This window comes from Apodemus sylvaticus, chromosome 8 (genome assembly GCF_947179515.1).
Source record: "Apodemus sylvaticus chromosome 8, mApoSyl1.1, whole genome shotgun sequence".
NCBI lineage: Eukaryota > Metazoa > Chordata > Mammalia > Rodentia > Muridae > Apodemus > Apodemus sylvaticus.
In genome coordinates, this window is record NC_067479.1 from 95,481,351 (window position 1) to 95,501,805 (window position 20,455).

A 20,455-nucleotide genomic window follows, 5' to 3' on the forward strand; every position below is an offset into this window, starting at 1 on the left:
GCCCTGGATGTCCTTGAACTCAGAAATGCGCCTGCCTCTGCCTCTGCTGCTGGGATTACAGGTATGCGCCACCACCACCCGGCTAGCAGGAAGTGTTCTTAACTGCTGAGCTAATACTCTAGACCCTTCTACCTTACTTTTTGAGAAAAGACTATCACTAAACCTAACTCACTATTTTGGATAGACTAGTTGGCCAGCAAGCCCGGAGAATTGTTGTTCTTGACCTTCTTAGCACTGGGTTATAGCCACATACCACCATGCCTGGCTTTTATACAGTGTTAAAGAGCTAAACCCATGTTTACATAGCAAGTACTTTACATGAACCATTTCCCCCGTCCCCAGATGGTTCTTTATTAAAAGGAACTGTCCCATTCACTGCAAAATTTGAACTACATTTCTGGCCTCTACCCAATAGATGCCAGTAGCACCTTTTCCTCTCCTGTTTAACAATCAAAGAATGTTCCCAAATATTGCCAAAAATGAGCAAGAGGGAAAAAAAGAAAAGGAAAAACTGGGAAGTGTTCTTGATGTAAACTATAAGATTTGACTTCACCTTTTTAACAAGAAAGCAAACTGGGACTAGGTAGTTCACAACTCTTGCTACTCTTGCAGAAGACCCAGGTTCAGTTCCCAACACTTTACGTGGTGCCTCACAACTGTCTGCAACTGTTGTTCTAGAGCATCTAATACCCTTTTCTGGCCTCTGTGAGCACCAGTCACACATGTAGTTCTCTTACATACCTGCAGGCAACACACACACACACACACACACACACACACTCTTTTAAGTGAATAAACTCATTTTAAGTCCATCTGTCCACCTTTCCTAAACTTAATTATCAGGTGATAGAGAACAATTATGTTTGGGTTCTTACATATAAGCAATATTTCAGTGACAGTGACTAAATCTTCCTTCTAGGTAATCTAGTCAGGCTACCAATTCCAAGTGAGTCAACATCTAACAGTGATCTTTCAGTAAAGACATAGTATTTATCATGTGCTTCTTAGGCACATTTTTAAGCACTTGTCTTCCCTGACAAGTTCATCTAACTTTGAGACCAAAGTACTTTTAAAAAATGCAGGCGCTAAAAGCAATATACAGCAAACCGGTAGCCAGCATCAAACTAAATGGAGAGAAACTTGAAGCAATCCCACTAAAATCAGGGACTACACAGGGCTGCCCCCTCTCTCCTTATCTTTTCAATATTGTACTTGAGGTACTAGCTCGGGCAATTCGACAACATAAGGAGGTCAAAGGGATACAAATTGGAAAGGAAGAAGTCAAAATATCATTATTTGCAGATGACATGATAGTCTACCTAAGTGACCCAAAAAACTCCACTAGAGAACTCCTACAGCTGATAAACAACTTCAGCAAAGTGGCAGGTTATAAAATCAACTCAAGCAAATCAGTGGCCTTCCTATACTCAAAGGATAAGCAGGCTGAGAAAGAAATTAGGGAAATGACCCCCTTCACAATAGCCACAAACAGTATAAAGTATCTTGGGGTGACTCTTACCAAACATGTGAAAGATCTGTATGACAAGAACTTCAAGACTCTGAAGAAGGAAATGGAAGAAGACCTCAAAAAATGGGGAAACCTCCCATGCTCATGGATCGGTAGAATCAATATAGTTAAAATGGCCATTTTGCCAAAAGCAATATACAGATTCAATGCAATACCCATCAAAATCCCAACTCAATTCTTCACAGTTAGAAAGAGCAATTATCAAATTCATCTGGAATAACAAAAAACCCAGGATAGCTAAAACTATTCTCAGCAACACAAATTCTGGGGGAATCAGTATCCCTGACCTCAAGCAATACTACAGAGCAATAGTGTTAAAAACTGCATGGTATTGGTACAGTGACAGGCAGGAGGATCAATGGAACAGGATTGAAGATCCAGAAATAAACCCACACACCTATGGCCACTTGATCCTCGACAAAGAGGCTGAAAACATCCAATGGAAAAAAGATAGTCTTTTCAACAAATGGTGCTGGTTCAACTGGAGGTCAGCATGCAGAAGAATGTGAATTGATCCATCCTTGTCTCCTTGTACTAAGCTCAAATCCAAATGGATCAAGGACCTCCACATAAAGCCAGACACTCTGAAGCTAATAGAAACGAAACTGGGGAAGACCCTTGAGGACATCGGTACAGGGAGAAAGTTTCTGAACAGAACACCAATAGCATATGCTCTAAGATCAAGAATTGACAAATGGGACTTCATAAAATTACAAAGTTTCTGTAAGGCAAAGGACACCATCAAGAGGACAAATCGGCAACCAACAAATTGGGAAAAGATCTTCACCAATCCTACATCAGATAGAGGGCTAATATCCAATATATATAAAGAACTCAAGAAGTTAGACTCCAGAAAACCAAACAACCCTATTAAAAAATGGGGTACAGAGTTAAACAAAGAATTCTCAACTGAAGAACTTCGGATGGCGGAGAAGCATCTTAAAAAATGCTCAACTTCATTAGTCATTAGGGAAATGCAAATCAAAACAACCCTGAGATTTCACCTTACACCAGTCAGAATGGCTAAGATTAAAAATTCAGGAGACAGCAGGTGTTGGAGAGGGTGTGGAGAAAGAGGAACACTCCTCCACTGCTGGTGGGGTTGCAAATTGGTACAACCACTCTGGAAATCAGTCTGGCGGTTCCTCAGAAAACTGGGCACCTCACTTCCAGAAGATCCTGCTATACCACTCCTGGGCATATACCCAGAGGATTCCCCACCATGTAATAAGGATACATGCTCTACTATGTTCATAGTAGCCCTATTTATAATTGCCAGATGCTGGAAAGAACCCAGGTATCCCTCAACAGAAGAGTGGATGCAAAAAATGTGGTATATATACACAATGGAGTACTATTCAGCCATTAGAAACAATGAATTCATGAAATTCTTAGGCAAATGGATGGAGCTAGAGAACATCATACTAAGTGAGGTAACCCTGACTCAAAAGGTGAATCATGGTATGCACTCACTAATAAATGGATATTAACCTAGAAAACTGGAATACCCAAAACATAATCCACACATCAAATGAGGTACAAGAAGAAAGGAAGAGTGGCCCCCTGTTCTGGAAAGACTCAGTGAAGCAGTATTCGGCAAAACCAGAACGGGGAAGTGGGAAGAGGTGGGTGGAGGACAGGGGGAGAGAAGGGGGCTTGCGGGACTTTCGGGGAGTGGGGGGTTAGAAAAGGGGAAATCATTTGAAATGTAAATAAAAAATATATCGAATAAAAAATATTTATTAAAAAAAAGAAAAAAGAAAAAAAATGCAGGCGCTAGGTCCATCCATACCTTTATTTGAATGTCACTGCATGTAAAACACTGTTATAAATTATAATGGTATATGGAAGCCCCAGCACTCAAGAAGTTAACTTCAGCAGAGGGAAACAGACCATATAAACATGTGTCAAAGAAATATTATCACTTCAGATAAGGCTACTGGGAAATAAAACAATAGGTTCTATTTCTCTATGTTCTTAATACATTCCATAGACATGTCTTTAAAGTACTGAATGCAATAGGTGAAAATGGTATTTTGATTTACATGTAGGAAGACCATGACATAATTATGTGCTTAAATTCAAATTTCTTTGTTATGTATTTGGTGCTAGGCAAAATTATGACCTACCTCCCTTTCTGATATAATAAAGTTTAAGCTCAGGACTGAATTAGCAAATTCCCCCACTTCTTCAAGTCTAACTTGGATTAGTCAAAAAAACAAAAACACAAAAACAAAAAAGCAGTATGTTAAACTCTAAAACCAGGAAAGCTTACTGATTTGATGAATAAAGATAAAAAGAGCTCCTATAATCATAAAACCAACTGTAGATCATTAGGGCAGTCCAGGATAAGGTCTTCGGCAGAAGTCACTCAAAGAAGGTGGTGGTGCAAATAAAGACCTTTGACATGTACTGTTAACAGAATTTGGCAAGACTAGAAAGGATGTTTCTCCCTTTCACTTTAGACAGGAGGAACTGGTAGTACAAACTAGGAATTAATATATTTTCTGACCAGGTTTTCCTTAGAAGCAAAGCCTCTTGAACATTTCTATGGATAAAAACTAGTGAAGATAATGGACATCAAGTAACACTTCCTTGTCAACAACAAAACTATCAACAGGTTACTACTAATGTATGTTCACCTCTCCTTAAGAGAAAGATTAGACATCAAAGGATGCTTAATTCCTTCAGTACATGCAACTCCATTCCATGTATACAAACATAAGACCGTTCACTCTGTAACAGTGGTTCCCCTAACTGTTGTTGCACACGGTGAGCGTCCACAATTCCTTCTCTATAAACCTCACTGAATTTCACTAAAAATTGTAATTATTTTTAATAAATAATGCATAAATGTACTTCTGTACATGTACCCATATATGGAAGTGCACATATGTGCACATGGAGACCAGAAGACAACCTCAGTTGTAACCCTCAAGAATGCTGTCTCCTTTGAGACAGGCTCTTACTGGCTTAGAATTCATTAATAAGGCAAAACTTGCTGGCCAGCAAGCCCTAATGATCTTCCTGTCTCTGCCATGACTAGCATTTTTACATGTGTTCTGGAGATAGAATTTATATCTTCATGTTTGCAAGGACACACTGTACCTCCTGAACCATTCCCCACAGCTCCCAAATCTGTAAATATTTATGCCTTCAAGAAACTACATGGATGAAATTAGCCAAAATACTAAGGAAATCACAGAGAAAGGGAGAGACTATTTTTCTACAGCTTCTCTAAACAGGTCGTCTTTGAATAAATGTTCTGCAAAGACATTTCCTCAAAGCTCAAATCTAAAGACATAATGTGCCTGGAGTCTTAAGAAACTTTTGACTTTTTGAAGTGTTGAGACTGTTACAGACTATGGAAAGTTTGGAAGTTGACCTGAATGCATTCTGAGATGGCCATGGGCCTGATCTGAATGAAAAATGTTCCTTAGCTGGGTGGTAGTGGCTCACGCCTTTAATCCCAGCACTTGGGAGGCAGAAGCAGGTGGATTTCTGAGTTCAAGGCCAGCCTGGTCTACAGAGCGAGTTCCAGGTCAGCCAGGGCTACACAGGGAAACCCTGTCTCAAAAAAAAAAAACAAAAAAAACAAAAAACCACCACCAACAACAAAAAACAACAAAAAACAAAGCAAAAACAAAAGAAAGAAAGAAAAGAAAAGAAAAGAAAAGAAAAGAAAAGAAAAGAAAAGAAAAGAAAGAAAGAAAGATAGATGGATGTTCCTTATACACTCAGGGACAAAAAGTAAAATATAATCAAATTCTTCAGGATGGAGCCAGGTAGTAGCTGGAATTCATATGAAGAGAATGAAAACCTGCCAAAGACCACTGCAGATAAAGAAAAGGTGTAGATAATGCACCCTAGTTTTATTCTCTCTCTAATGTAAAAGTGTCTTATTACATGGGACAAAAAAAGTACAAAAATATTTTTTGAAAATCAAAGAAATAAAAAATGATAAAATAGGAAGAGATACACACACGAATTAAAAGATAATAGGATTAAGTCTGAAGATACAGCTCACTGGTTAAGAAGTCACACTTCGCTTGCAGAGGAGCCAAGTCTGATTCCCAGCACCCATACCTGGTAGCTCAAGGCCACCCATACCTTGGACATGCCATCACTCACACATACCCACAGAGACACATATATACACATATACTTAAAAGATGAAACTTTTTTTAAAAAAATAAATGGATTAAGAACTCCTTTAAAATGGGTTTAATTACACAAGGGCCAATGTGATGACACAGCACTTGTGGAACAAACCAGACTGTCCAAGTTTCAACTCCGGATCACATGATAGATGAAAAGTATAGACCCCAAAACTGTCCTCTGACCTCCACAGGTAAACCATATGACAACCATATCCATACTGAAAGACACATCATAGATGCACACACACAGTCTTTTTTAAAAAAGACATTGTTTGACTGTATTCTAGAGAGAAATAACCAATACACTCAGGAATCAAAAAGTACTGAGGAAGCTGAAAACAGGAAGACCACTAGGTTCCAGCCCAATGTGAGCTCTTAGTGAGGCCCAGTTTTAAAAAGCACCCTCCACAAAGCAATACCAAATCATTGATTATATTCCACCTAGAAGAGACACTTCAGATTCAAACACATCATAAAAACAATCAATGAAAATAAAATGTAAAGTTTTTTTAAAGAGACAAAGATATTTTATAATATTAAAACAATCAATTAAGCAGAAAGGTACAAATATAAATGTATGTTCTTAATAAGAAGTACCCAAATAGGTAACTTTTTTTTTTAAAAAAGACAGAATGATAGATGAAATTGCTGTTAAAGGTTATAAGCAGATGTCAATCTTAGCTGTAATAATAAAAGTGTAGACAGGATATCAGAAATGATAATGAAGACTTGAACTTCACTACCAACTAATCTAACCCAAAAGACATTTGAAAGAATCCAACAGCTGGGCAATGGTGGCGCATGCCTTTAATCCCAGCACTTGGGAGGCAAAGGCAGGCATATTTCTGAGTTTGAGGTCAGCTTGGTCTACAGAGTGAGTTCCAGGACAAGCCAGAGCTACACAGAGAAACCCTATCTTGAAAAACCAAAAAAAAGGAAGAAAAAAAATCCAACAATAGCAAAATGTAAATGCTTGTTAAGTAACATAGACCATTTTCCAAACCATGTCAGTGATACAAAGAACATCTCTAATCATAATGTAAGTGAAATAGAAATAAAAAACAAAAGCATATTTGAAAAATCAAAAACAAAACAAACAAAAAATAGGGTCAAAAGTGACATCACAAAGTAACTCAAAATATATTTTAGGTTGAATAAAAATAAGATATAGCACAAGCTTAAGATACAATTAACAATGTTTATACACGGCTATTTATAACTAAACATGAAACATTTCAAACAAACTTCTACCGTAAGAGTTAGAAAGAGGAGCTGGAGAGATGGCTCAGCGGTTAAGAGCACTGAATACTCTTCCAGAGGTCCTAAGTTTAAATCCCAGCAACCACGTAATGGCTCACAACCATCTCTACAGCTACACTATACTCATATACATAAAATAAAGAAATCTTTAAAACTACAGTACTGAAGACCATGTGATATTAAAAAAGAAAGAAAGAAAGAAAGAAAGAAAGAAAGAAAGAAAGAAAGAAAGAAAGAAAGAAAGAAAGAAAGAAAAGAAAAGAAAGAATTAAAAAGAGAAAAGCAAGCTAAACCAAAGCAAGAAGGAATGGTATTAGCTGCTTCTGCAGATCCAAAGCTGCAGAGGGCAACAACAGGATATGCTAGAAGAGTCCTCATGAGGATCCAGTATTGATAGTGTAGCAGGATTGAAACAGACCAATGACTCACTGCAATGATCATTTGCTAATAAAGATGTGTTTTTTCAAGACCGGGTTTCTCTGTATATCCCTGGCTGTCCTGGAACTCACTCTGTAGACCAGGCTGGACTCAAACTCAGAAATCCGCCTGCCTCTACCTCCTGAGTGCTGGGATTAAAGGCATGCACCACCACTGCCCGGTGATATAGCAGTCTTTAATTGATTTTTTATTGTATTTCTATATTTGGTTTTCTTGGGTATTGCTGCTGTCACCACCATTAGCTTTCTCCTCTGAAGAGTGCTGGGAACTGAGTCCTCAAGAAAAGGTTCCTCTCTAAGAACAGTCACATATAAACCTAAAGAAATATACACTGCAATAACTGCAGTCATAGCAGAATGTTTTTCTGCTATGAAAAAGACATGTTTACATGAAAAAGAAAGACATCAGAATCCCTCCAAAATGGGATAAATCTTCAATAACCAATTTCAAAACTATGGAAATGGCTGGAATGTTGGGAACACACACACACACACACACACACACACACACACACACACACACACACACACGCACATATGGGTGTGTGCATGTGCACGCCTTTAAAAATCTAATTTTTAAAATGATCAATGACCTCAAAGAGGATTCAAATAAACAAATAATGTAAAGACATCCATTTATGACTTGGACAAGAAATTCAGCAACCTGGATAATTCAGCAAAGACATACAGAATTGGGGTATGGGAGCTCCTAGTAATGAAAAGCTCAATAAATCAAATAGAATACTCAATGAGAAGGGTTGAGAATACATTCAGACAGGAACAGGGTTGGGAGTGTTTCATCATCACAACTTTTAAGATCTCCAGGATATAATTAAGAATCAAGACTGTAAGTCTTTGGTACAGAAGGAAGTTATAAAGCTGGATGTGATAGTACATGCCTATATTCCCAGTACTCGGGAGTCTGAGGCAAGAGGATCACCACAGGGAGTTCTGTGCAAGCATAGATATATAGCAAGATCTAATCCTCAAAGAAAGGAAGAGAAGAGAGAAGGAGAAATCAAAGCAGAAAACACTCTTAGAATGTTTTTTTTTCTTTTGGTTTTTTTCGAGACAGGGTTTCTCTGTGTAGCCCTGGCTGTCCTGGAACTCACTGTGTAGACCAGGCTGGCCTCGAACTCGGAAATCCGCCTGCCTCTGCCTCCAGAGTGCTGGGATTACAGGCGTGCACCACCACCGCCTGGCTCAGAAAACACTCTTAAGTCTAAGGAAAGAGAAACATCAAATATAGGATACATTTGGAATCCCTAATAGAAGTGACCAGAAATCCCCTATCATCTAACATTTACAATGCCCACAGTCAAAAAAAAGTAAAAAAGATGCTGAAAGTTTCAAGGCAGAAGGTACACTCTTTATTACTATGGACCTATAAAAATAACAAATGCTCAATAGAAATCATAAAGGCTAGGAGAAGATGTACTAATTAATATAGTTCACAACCTGAAAGTAACTGCCAACAATTTCTGTATCTAGCAAAATTATCTTTAAAAACCAAAGGAGGAATTTTAAAAATGTCACAATGAGCATAAAGCAAAGCGATTAATGACTACCAAAACAGCAGTGTATACTTCCAGCAATACTACACACAGAGAAAGACAAACAAGTCACTAAAGCTCAGAGAAAAAAGAAACCTCACTATGTGAACAAAAAGCAAACGAGAATTAGTAAAGAATCAAATTCAATATACCAGCAAACCTCTAAAGTGAATAAGGAAAAACTCTGTATATGCCTTTAATAACCCTAGAGGCAAAGTTTTATCTTTCAACTGAAACACATAAACGTGTTTGGCTTAACACATATATGTTTGGTTTAAAAAACAAAAGCCAACTGTGTGCAAGAAAATCACCTTACCAGTGCATGCACCTTAAGCAAAGAGAGAACCCAAGAGTAAGCAGGAATAGGTTATACTTGTATATTAAAAGGTAGACTGTAAACCAAAATTAAAAGCAAGAAAAATCACTGAGCGGTTAGCAGCTATTTGTCAAGCTATGACTGTAAATATATTAAAATTTTCACTTAATTCCATCAAACACTACTTGTCTATATATTACAAGATGTGACTTTAGTAATCCTCTCTCATGACAGATTATCTAGACAAAGAAAAAAATCAACAAAGAAACTTTTGAGTTAAACTATACCATATGTCATATGGGTTTAATAATGCCTATAGAATATCCCATTCAAGAGTTACAGAATACATGCTGCTCTTGGCTGCCCATGACACTTTCTCCAAAACTGATTACATTTTAGGATATAAAACAAGTATTAGCAAATACAAAAATATTGAAATACTTTCTTTTATCTTTCCAAATCAAAATGAAACCAATACCAAGTGGAACTACAGAAAATATACAAACAAATAAAAAATGAACCTGCAATTTTTAAAGAAATTGAGAGAAATTAAAAGTGTCTTACAATCCAATAAAAATGAGAATATAATAAGGCAGGTGAGATATGGCCAAAGCTGTTTTAGGGGGAAATTTATAGCTATGAGAGCACATATCAAAAAAAAAAAAAAATCCAGCATCTCATTAGAATAAACTAATGATTTATCACATAGTCTGGAAAAAACAAAACTGAAAATTAGAAGGAAAGAAAATCAAGGAGAAAAATAAAGTGGAGATTAAAACAACAATAAAAAGGACCAATAAGAACAAAAGGCTCACTCTTTGAAAACTTAAACAAGATTAACAAACCCTTATTTAAGCAAAGATAGATGACCCAAATTAATAAAAGGAAAGACCAAAAGAGTAGCTTTTAAAAAGAATACCAGTGATAATACAAAGGATCATTAGGAATATTTTGAAATCTTGTATTCTAATAAATTGAAACTTTCAGAATAAATGTCTAGATATGTGTAACTCTCCAGAACTGACCCAAGAAGGTTAAAAAAAAAAACCTTCAAAGATCAACAGCAGGCAGCATTACAACAGAAATAAAAAATCTCAACAAGGAAAAAATCGTATGACCAGATGGGAGTCACGGCTGCACTCTACCAGATCTTTAAAGAACATCAATGCTCCTTAATCTGTTCCATAAAACAGACAGGGAAGGAACACCACAAACTCATCTACTAATCCAGCAGAGATAAGAAAACAGTAAGAAAAACCAACTACAGACCAATTTCTTTGATCTTTCAAACAAAGAGCTACATTAAAATATTTGCAGATTAAACAAAAATACACTAAGAGAATAAGATCAAGTCTGTTTTCAGGAATGTAAGAATAGCTCAATATAGACATATCAATAAATGTAATGTAACAAACACAAAATTGGGTGTATGGGGGAATCATCGATCTTGTGTCTGTTCATAAAAGGCTGTTAGAAATTAGTAATACAAAGGTCACTATTAATTAAACATCATTAATACAAAGTACCTCAAAATAGTTAGGTTATTGACAAAAAAAAAAAAAAAAATTCTACAGCCAACTTGGTACTGATAGGGAAAACCTGAAAGCATCAGGAATGCAACAGGACTGTCCTCTCCCCAGCACTCTGAAAGTAGAGGCAGGTGGGTCTCTTCAAATCCAAGTCTGGTCTATACAGGGAGTTCCAGGCCAGCTAGGGATAGATAGCAAGACTTTAAACTCAAAAAACAAAACACCCCAAAAGAAATAAAAATGATATAAAAAGTAAAAGAGTAAATCATCTGTATTTGCAGGTGACATGATTATATACTTAAAAGATGCCCAACTCTCCACCAGAAAACTCAAGATCTGAGAAAACTTTTAGCAAAACAACAGAAAATAAAATACACTAAAATTAGTAGCCACCTGGGAAATGTAAATTATATCCATCAATAATGAGTATGTTAAAGAAAAAAATCAGGAAGAAACCTCATTCATAATAGCATGAAATAAAAGCACCACCATCAACAAAATAATAAACTTAACTAGCTCTCTACGATGAAAAGTATAAACAATGGAGAGAATGAAAGAAGCAACCAAAGATGAAAAGACTTACTGTGATCCCATGACCGCACACCAAGCAATCTACAGATTTAATGCAATCCCCATCAAAATTCTAACAAAATTCTTCAGGAATTTTTTTCATCGAAAAACTCCTATGGAAATACAAATAACCAAAGTAATGAAGACAAATTACACTGCAAAGTGACAGTCAAAAGGCAGCAGGGTTCAAGTGCACAGAAGCCAAGGGATAAGAAAAGACCCAGATATAAACCTACATAACTAATGCCACGTGATCTCAACACTGGGGCCAAACCATATATTAGCAGACAGGCAGGCTCTTAATAAATGATATTAAGAAAACTTAGTATCAATATATATATATATATGTATATATATATATATATATATATATACATATATATATATATAGCTGCAACTAGACCCCTATCTGTTACTTTGTTTATTAAAAAAAAAAAAATCAATCCAAAACCTATCAAAGACCTTAGTTTAAGATAACAAACTACTAGAAGAAAACAATTTCAAAAAAGAAGCATAGGAGACAACTTTCTAAACAGGACTCCAATAGCTCAAGAAATAATGCAAGAATTAGTAAATGGGATTGCATAAAATTTAAAAGCTTGTGTGCAGCAAAATTAATAAGTATGGGCAGTGATACACATCTTTTGTCCCAGCACTCAGAAGGCAGAGGCAGTTCAAAGCCAACCTGGTCTCCTTAGCTCCAAAACAGCAAGGACTACCTACCCCAGGGGTTCTCAACCGTCCTAGTGCTGCAACCTTTAATTCAGTTCCTCATGTTGTGGTGACCCCCAACCATAAAAATATTTTCATTTTTATTTCATAACTGTAATTTTGCTACTGTTATGAATCCGAATAAAGCACCTGTTTTCCAATGATCTTAAATGACCCCTATGAAAAGGTCACTCAACTTTCAAATGGGTCACAACTCACAAGTCGAGAACCACTGACCTAGAGAAAATCCTGTCTCCAAAGGGGAAATGTTGGAAAGATGGCTCAGTGGTTAAGAGCATTTAATGCTTTTGCAGAAGAACCAGGTTCAATTCCCAGCACCCACACAATGGCTCATTAATATCTCTAATTCCAGATCCAGAGGATCCAATTCTGGTTTCTGAAAGTTCCAGACATGTTGGTGATACATAAATAAAGTATTTTTTTAAAAAAAAAAATGAAAGCATTACCAAAATGAAGAGATAGTCTATATAATAGGAAAAATCTCATCCAAGCAGTTTACCTAATTGATTAATATCCAGAATATAAAATGAAATACATTGATAAATATGCAAATCAACAAAACAGACAGTTCTCAAAGAAGCACAAATGGCCAATAAGTAAGTGGGAAAAAATGGTCAATATCCTTGTGTTGAGTTTTTGTCTATACCCAAAAGTCCAGTTGCTGAAGAATAAATTCTAGCATTTACCAGATTTTGTTGTGCAAACCTTGCTCCTTAATTTAAAACTATTGCCTAAATAAAAATTGCTGTAGCCAATTACGGGAGGGATTAGAGGTAGTTGGGTTTTGAGCTACCTGGCTGGGGTTGCAGAGGAGGAAGGGAGAAGGATGAAGCAGAGAGAGGCAGAAGCCACCATGGGAGGAGATGGACCAAGAGCACATGGCCAGGAGAAACAGCAAGTATTTGGGGCACACTGCTGGGGAGGTAGCCAGGCCAGCGGTTAGAAAAACAGATTAGGGGGTTATGCCTCAGTCCAAAACCAAATAAAATAACCATAGTTTGAGTCTCATTCATTCATAAGCTAGTCAGGGATAAGTTTAAATCGGTTCAACTACATATTTGGTGACCTGGGAAGTGAAGTCCCTATAGTAAGATTCCATCTTAACCAGTCAGAATGGCTATCACAAAGAAAAGCAACAATGACAACAACAACAAAAACCTGGCCAGTATGTGGGTGAAAGAACACTACTGTAAACCACTGATATGAATCTAAATTAATCCAGCTACCAAGCAAATCAATATGAAGGTTACTCAAAAATAGTTAACATACAATTTACTTTCCAATATATACTTTCCAAGTATGCATTCAAAGGAATTAGAATCAGCACGCAGGAGAGCTAGATAAATATTTGTTTTATCACAACACTATTCACAACAGCTCGTTATAGAAGGAAATGGAGAGCATCATGCTATGCAAAATAGCCCAGACTCTGGAAAATTAATACCATGTTTTTTCTTATATGTAGAATCTAGATGGGGAAAAAGAAATCCAAGGAAGATATTTAAGTACATGGGAAAAGCAAAGGGATCAGCAGGGTATGACAAGACAGCAAGGGGAGGAGTTGAAATTTATATATGCATATATAAAATGTCACAATGAAATGTATTAATTTGCACAATACATGCTAATGAAAATATCAAAATGAAAAATGTTCTCACTCCTACTCTACTTCTGCTTCCATATTTAAAGTTCCAGTTTGTGATAAAATATTTTATGTATGTTCTCCAAATTATAGCACCAGTCACCTAACTGGCCTCAGACATCCACCTCTTCCTTTTGTAATATGCCCTTCTAAAACCTGCTTCCACATTCCAAGTGCTGGTATTACAGGCACCACGCCCATTCCTGTTAAAACTTAAAAACGTAGGGATTAAATGATGGGTGTCCCAGACCCTTCTAGGATCTAGTAAAGTTCAAAAACTATGTACATACACACATGTACAACCTTGCTGAAATCTGACTTTATTTGAAGGAGTCTCAGCTATTGCTGTCCATATCTAAATTCTCAGCCTAATAGTCAAAGCACTCATAACACAGTCACTGTTAACTAGGCCACCCTTTACAATTACACTTAGCAAGACTGTATCTTCATTATCCTAAACATCTTCTTTCCTGGCCCACCACCTCATTTTTCTCTTGACATTTTCAAGCATAACTATTTGCTTCTGACATTAACATACACTTGTAGTGAACCTAAAATAGTTCATTTGCCCCAAGAGTTTCTATCTAACTATAATCTGATGCTTTCTGAATTCTGAAACATGTTATTTCTATCTTTTATGTAACTCAATAGGCATTACTTTGTATGATACAAGTTATTCAAAAGCCACTGATACAAATGAGCTTTTAATTTTCAATAGTCCATTACATTTTCACTTAACATCATCTATGTTTTCCTTCAACTTCTATACATTTTGCACTTGAAGTAACCCACACAAAGTGTATTCATGTAGCCTTTTTTCCTCTTCTAGCTAATATTACCCTTAAGGGCAAAGATTATGCCCATTCTCTTTCTTCTGTTTATTCTCCAAAATAAAGCAAAGAGATATCTAATATAGAATACCTGAATATATGAGCACCGATGTTCTTCAGCATTTCATGTATTTTGTAAATATAATTATAAGGTATCTCAAAGCATTTTAGTCACTGCTCTATTGCTAAAAAAAGACACCATGACCAAGGCAATTCTTATAAAAGAAAGCATTTAACTGGAGGCTTGGTTACAATTTCAGAGGCTTATAGTCCATTATCATCATGGTGGGAGCATGCCATTAACAATAGCAGTTGAGAGCTACATCTTGATCCACAGGCTAGCATGGGCTTTTGAAAGTCAAAGCCTACCCCCAGTGACACAGATCCTCCAACAAGGCCACACCTATTCCAACAAGGCCACACTTTCAAATCCTTGTAATCCCTTCAGAGAGTTCTACTCTGTGGTTACTAAGTATTCAGATCTATGAGCCCTAGGGGTCCTTCTTAGTCAAACTACTGCACAAATATTATCTCTTCTTTTTGTCCCTACTCATGAAAAGCCTAATCATGTTCAGTTTTCAGTAGATCTTTGATCAAGTGAGAATTTGTACTATGCGAAATAAGTTCATTATTAATTTTTTATGTAGATTTTTAAATCTATTCTTTAAAAATTCATACATTATAACCACATACAGCTCAAGGCCCCTGGTCTTACAAACCAGGTTCTAGGCTAGCCAGGGATACAGAGACCCTGAATCAAACTGTCCCCTCCCAACACTGCTGTAGATGGTGGTGTGCATCTTTAACTCCATTACTCAGGAGATATCTGTAAAGGATCTCTGTGACTTTGAGGCCAACTGGATCTACACAGCAAGCTCTGGGACAGCCAAGGCTTATATGAACCACTGGCTAATCATTACACATTGTATAATATTTTCAATTATTATATCTCATAATCCTGTGCCTAATAGGGCCCTAAAATTTAAACATTTTTACATGGGGAAAAACAGTATTTTAAGGAACCTATATACTAAATACAAGTAGAAAAAAATTTAAAATTCTAAAAATTAAAACCCACTACCCTTTAGTATTATTGCAAACAAAATTTAACTCCAGTTATAAACAAATTGTGAAAAATAGAAAAACACTAATGTTAAGTAAGCTTCAGGTGCAAATAAAATGGTATAAGTATTTTTATTTTTTTATTTATTTATTTTTTTTGCAAACTCTTGAACACACTACAAAAGTTTATGACCAAGGTTAGTAATGCAGCTCAGTGGCCAAGGGTCTATTCAGCTTAAGACCCTTGGATTGACCCCAGCAGCCCTATACAAGACACACAGTTATGACCAAAAGATCAATGAAACCTTTACAAGTAAAGAGATGTTCACAAAGTATTTTGCAAAATGAATCAAATGAGACATAAAAGGCCATATGCTATATGATTCCATTTAAATTAAATATGCAGAACAGGCAAATCCATAAAAAGCAGATTGATTGCCAGGTGTAGATAGCAAGAGAAAGTTGAAAATGACTGCCAATGGTCATGTGATTTTTCTGGAGTGATAAAAATGTTCTAGAATACCTGGGCGGTGGTGGCGCACGCCTGTGATCCCAGCACTCTGGGAGGCAGAGGCAGGAAGATTTCAGAGTTGAAGGTCAGCCTGGTCTACAGAGTGAATTCCAGGACAGTCAGGGCTACACAGAGGAAACCCTCTTGAAAAAAACCAAATCAAAAAAAAAAAAAAAAAAAACCACTTAAGAGTATAAATTTTATGGTATACAAATTCTAGCTCAATTTTTAAAAAGGTTTATGACCAGGTTGGTAGTGTGCTTGCCTAACACATAAGAGGTCCCAGATGCTACACCACACACACACACACACACACACACACACACACACACACACACACACACACACGGAGGGGGAAGAGGGGGAGGGAAAGAGGGAGGGGGACCACCTCACCATTTTTGTTAAAGAACACTTGGTTTAATATGAGTACCATTTCTGGAGTTTTTCTCTAACTCATCTGAATTAACAGTTAGAAACTAGCTTCATACTAGTCCTCTTTTATAACCTGAGTATTCACTGTTGTCACTGGTAGTTACCAATTTACTAATATAAATAGATAGATTTTCCTAACAATCCAGGCTTCTGGTATCCTAAAGGAAAACAGAATTCCAGAAATACTAGACATGGGGCTGAGCAGAGACTAACATGTCTGACACTAAGGTCATGATCCCCACCACTCCCCGTCATTTTCTATACACTGAAGCAAGTGTCAGTTACTATTTAGCTTCTGAAATGGGAAACCTAAACAAAGACCAACTATCTTTCTTAATAGAACATAATGCTCGTGATTTAAAATGTAACCACCTATGAATAGTTTTCATCACCTAAGGAGATAAAATAGACAGTGATAATCTCTGGAGAGAAAATCCAGCCATTGCTACATAAGCCAAAGTGAAGTAATTTAGGAAAAAAAAAAATTCACGTATACTGTTATCAACAGAAAACAAAAGCTTCATTTTACTAACAATTTAAAAAATGTTTTCACCTACTCATAGGCGGAAAGTAATACAGTAAATCTTTCTTACCCCTTAATTACATGCTGCCACAAGATAAATGCTGTCATACTCTGATTACAGAATGAATGAGGACAATCTCCTTTATTTGCTTTCTGATTTTGTATTTGTCTTCACTGTGTATATGTATATGCCTTTGTGTTCCTGTAGGTGCATATCTCCAGTGTCACTCCTCGGGAGTAAAGTAGGTAGGCTGGCTAGTTAGGGAGCCCCAGGAATTTACCTGTCTCTGCCTCCCCAATGCTGAGATTAGAAGCATGTGCCACTGAGCACAGGCGTTTTACTGGGTTTGGGATCACGCTCAGACCCTCAGGCTTACGTAAATGGTGAGCTCTTTACTCATCTCTGATTTTATATCTTTATCATGTAGACGCATTCTTATATTTAAATGTTGAAGAAAATCCTTACTCATGTCTAGCTTCCTCTTACTATTCTTTCCAAGGTTAAAAGAACTATACTACTTCCTATCTCAAATGTATATAAAGCTGTTGAGTTAAAAGCGTTATCAACTACGTTCCAGATTTAAAATCCTGTGTATATACATATCCATATCTTCTCACCTTTCCTCCAAAACTACCTCATCTAGCTGATGTGCTTTCCCTACAAATGGAAAACATTCAACCATTGCATTCCACTTCATTTCTATCATCACTTCTAATATCTTGTAACATATCAATATATAAACTGATTTCTAAAAACAAGTACAATTTCCTTTAAATTAAGAAAAACTCAGTTCTTCATCTTTCAAAAGAACTAAATGAGCCAATTATTTAGTAATACAGTAAGTCTTCCCCAGAAATGCCATCTCATTAACTTACAAGTATTCTCAAGTTTTCAGGTGACATTTTAAAAATCAGTATCACTACTGAGTGTTAACAAATGTTATATAAAACTGAATCAGTGTTACGACTGTTTCAAAACTATAGCTACTAAACACTCAAATGCAAAGATGCAAATGGATTTTTATTTTTTACTCGTGTTTTTTATAAAGTAAGATCTTCTAATAGCCTACCATATCCCTAACACAAACTTCCTCCAAAAACTACTTTGTCTAAAGTAGAACAATGAATACATTTCCAAAAGTGAAGGCTTAGAACCAAATATTCAGGCACCAAGTGTTACTAAAGTAATAAAAATTAGTAGAAAATCTAGATCTTGAGATTCACAGTATTAACTATATAAGAATTAGATGATTTAGGCTTGAACTCTGCTAGTTATTAACAGTTTTTTTTTTCCTGACAAATTTTGTGCAATGAAAAGTTTTGCTACCTGTGGCTGGTGAGTGAGCACTTTGGAAAAGTGACTAGCACAACTAAGAAACTGTGTTTTCTTAATTTTAATCAACTTAAAGATTCTATGTGTAGCTAATGGAACATGTTGAACATAAGAGGTATTCACATAATTTGAAATACAAACTTATCAACCAGAGTTTTTCAAAGTATCATGCCCTAATTGTTAATATCAGCTAAAATGCTGCTGATAGCAAATGATACACAAAGCCAGCATTCAGCCAAAATAGAATAGTCACTTTTGAAATGAGAATTGACATTAGCTAGATTCAGAACTTAAGCTTTAATTGGTAGATAATTATATAAAACATATTAAGTTTTTCCCTATCGTTTTTGTCAAGCCTGCAACCCACTTTCTGAATGGTTTCCCAATCCATGCAAGTAACTTTTCCTTCAAATCTGTTCAGTATCTCCTATTCAGAAAAACAATGGCAAAATAGGTTCTCAGGATTAATAGGTTCCCACGACTCTGTAAATTACACACGTTAATTTCCCTTTTCCTTAAAAGAGACAAACACTGGGGAGCGTCTGCATCTCCCAAAAGTCTTATGATTCATTCACCTTCTCACCTTTTTAAAGGGTAACAAGCGTTCATTCAGACATAGTTGCGATTTCATTGGTAGATACAGTTATTTTTCCCAGCCTACAGTGTCAATCTTTTAAGGACGTCAGGTGTTCTTTGACAAGCTCTTCCTTAAGTCAAGAAAACTAAACCAAGATGGTGCAGAATATATGCCAAGGGAAAACGAGCCTGGGAATATGCACCATAACTAGTCCCCGGCAGAATCAATCGGCACTGGTAGGTTTGCTTTCTTCCGCCACCACCTCTCCGCAGAGACAGTGCGGTGGACCGTGAACCTCCCCACGAAACGAACCCGAGAACAAGGTCGTGACCCCAGGTCACGGCCGCCGCTAGCCCGCTCCTACTCCGCACCGCAAAGCCACCTGTTAGGCCCGAGCCTCACCTGGCAGGAAAGAGGAGGCGCCTACTCGGCAGCGCGCCGGACGCGAGGGCGGCGAGCGCGGAGCCCGCCCATGTGGCGGCGGCCGCGATCCCCCGGCGGCACGTGGGTTTCTCGGAGCTGGGGCTGCACTGACAGGCGGACGGCCCGCACCGCTCCGGACCCGGGACACCCTCTTCCCTGGCTGCCACCGCGCCGAGCGGGCGCCCGGGCGGCCCACGCCGCTGGTCCACCCTCCTCCGGCTCCTCGGTGGCGCGATCCCGCCCCACCTACCTGGTCGCGGAGTTTGAGGAACGCCATGGCGGTCGCCGCCGTTCGGCCACTACCCGCGCCCGGCGGGTAGGTGGCCGGCTACGTTGAAGAGAGCGCGGGCAGGGGGCGGCGCCGCCTCCCCGGCCGCCGCCGCCGCCGCGAAGAGCTCCGCCGGTCCCGCCTCCTCCACTGAGGACTCCCGCCCTCTTTCTTCCCGTCCTTTCTCTCACTCTCTCCCTCTCTCTCTCAGCCACCTCCCACACGCGGCCGCCGCCTTCGCCGCCACCTCACACCCCCTTCCCGAAATACCCCGGCATCCCCCGCCGCCGCGCCGCTCCAGCCCGCGGCCGCGGCGGCATCCAAACTCCACTCCACAATATTACCACCACCGCCCGCCGCGATTGGCGGCCGCGCGGGGGAGAGGCCAGAGTAAGCCGAGCCCCCATTGGCCACGCCGCCGCGCTCGCTCGCGCTCAGGCCCCGCCTCTCCACCGAGGGAGAGGCGGGGCGCAGGAAGCGGCGGCGCGCGGAGCGGGCGGGCCAGGTGGCGGGGCGTCTGGGCGCGCGCCCCGGGCGCGGTAGGAGGAGCCGGGGCTAGAGGTAGGGAGGGACGGAGACTGGGTACCCGGTAACGGCCCGGGATGGCACGTGGAGGTGGCGTGCACACGCTCAGCTCGGTCAGGTGCGGCGAAGGCAGCCGGAGCTGGTGCGAGCGAGGGAGACCTCCCGGCTGGTGCAGCATCCATCAGAGTAGCGAGGGCAGCGGGGAACCCGACTCGCACGTGGAGCGAGAGTGAGAATGTCTTCG

General features: G+C 38.6%; 1 protein-coding gene across 2 annotated transcripts in view; it reads right to left on the minus strand.

The window, feature by feature from the left end:
* Positions 1–19,942, minus strand: part of Ankrd28 (ankyrin repeat domain 28) — a 133,985-nt gene extending 114,043 nt beyond the window's left edge. For both annotated transcript variants that reach the window (XM_052190099.1, XM_052190097.1), the window contains exon 1: positions 19,669–19,942. Coding sequence is in view for 1 of the 2 variants with exons in the window: in XM_052190097.1 (XP_052046057.1) it covers positions 19,669–19,695 (27 nt within the window). In the remaining variant the exon portion in view is untranslated. The remainder of the gene's footprint in view (positions 1–19,668) is intronic.
* Positions 19,943–20,455: the final 513 nt, after the last annotated feature.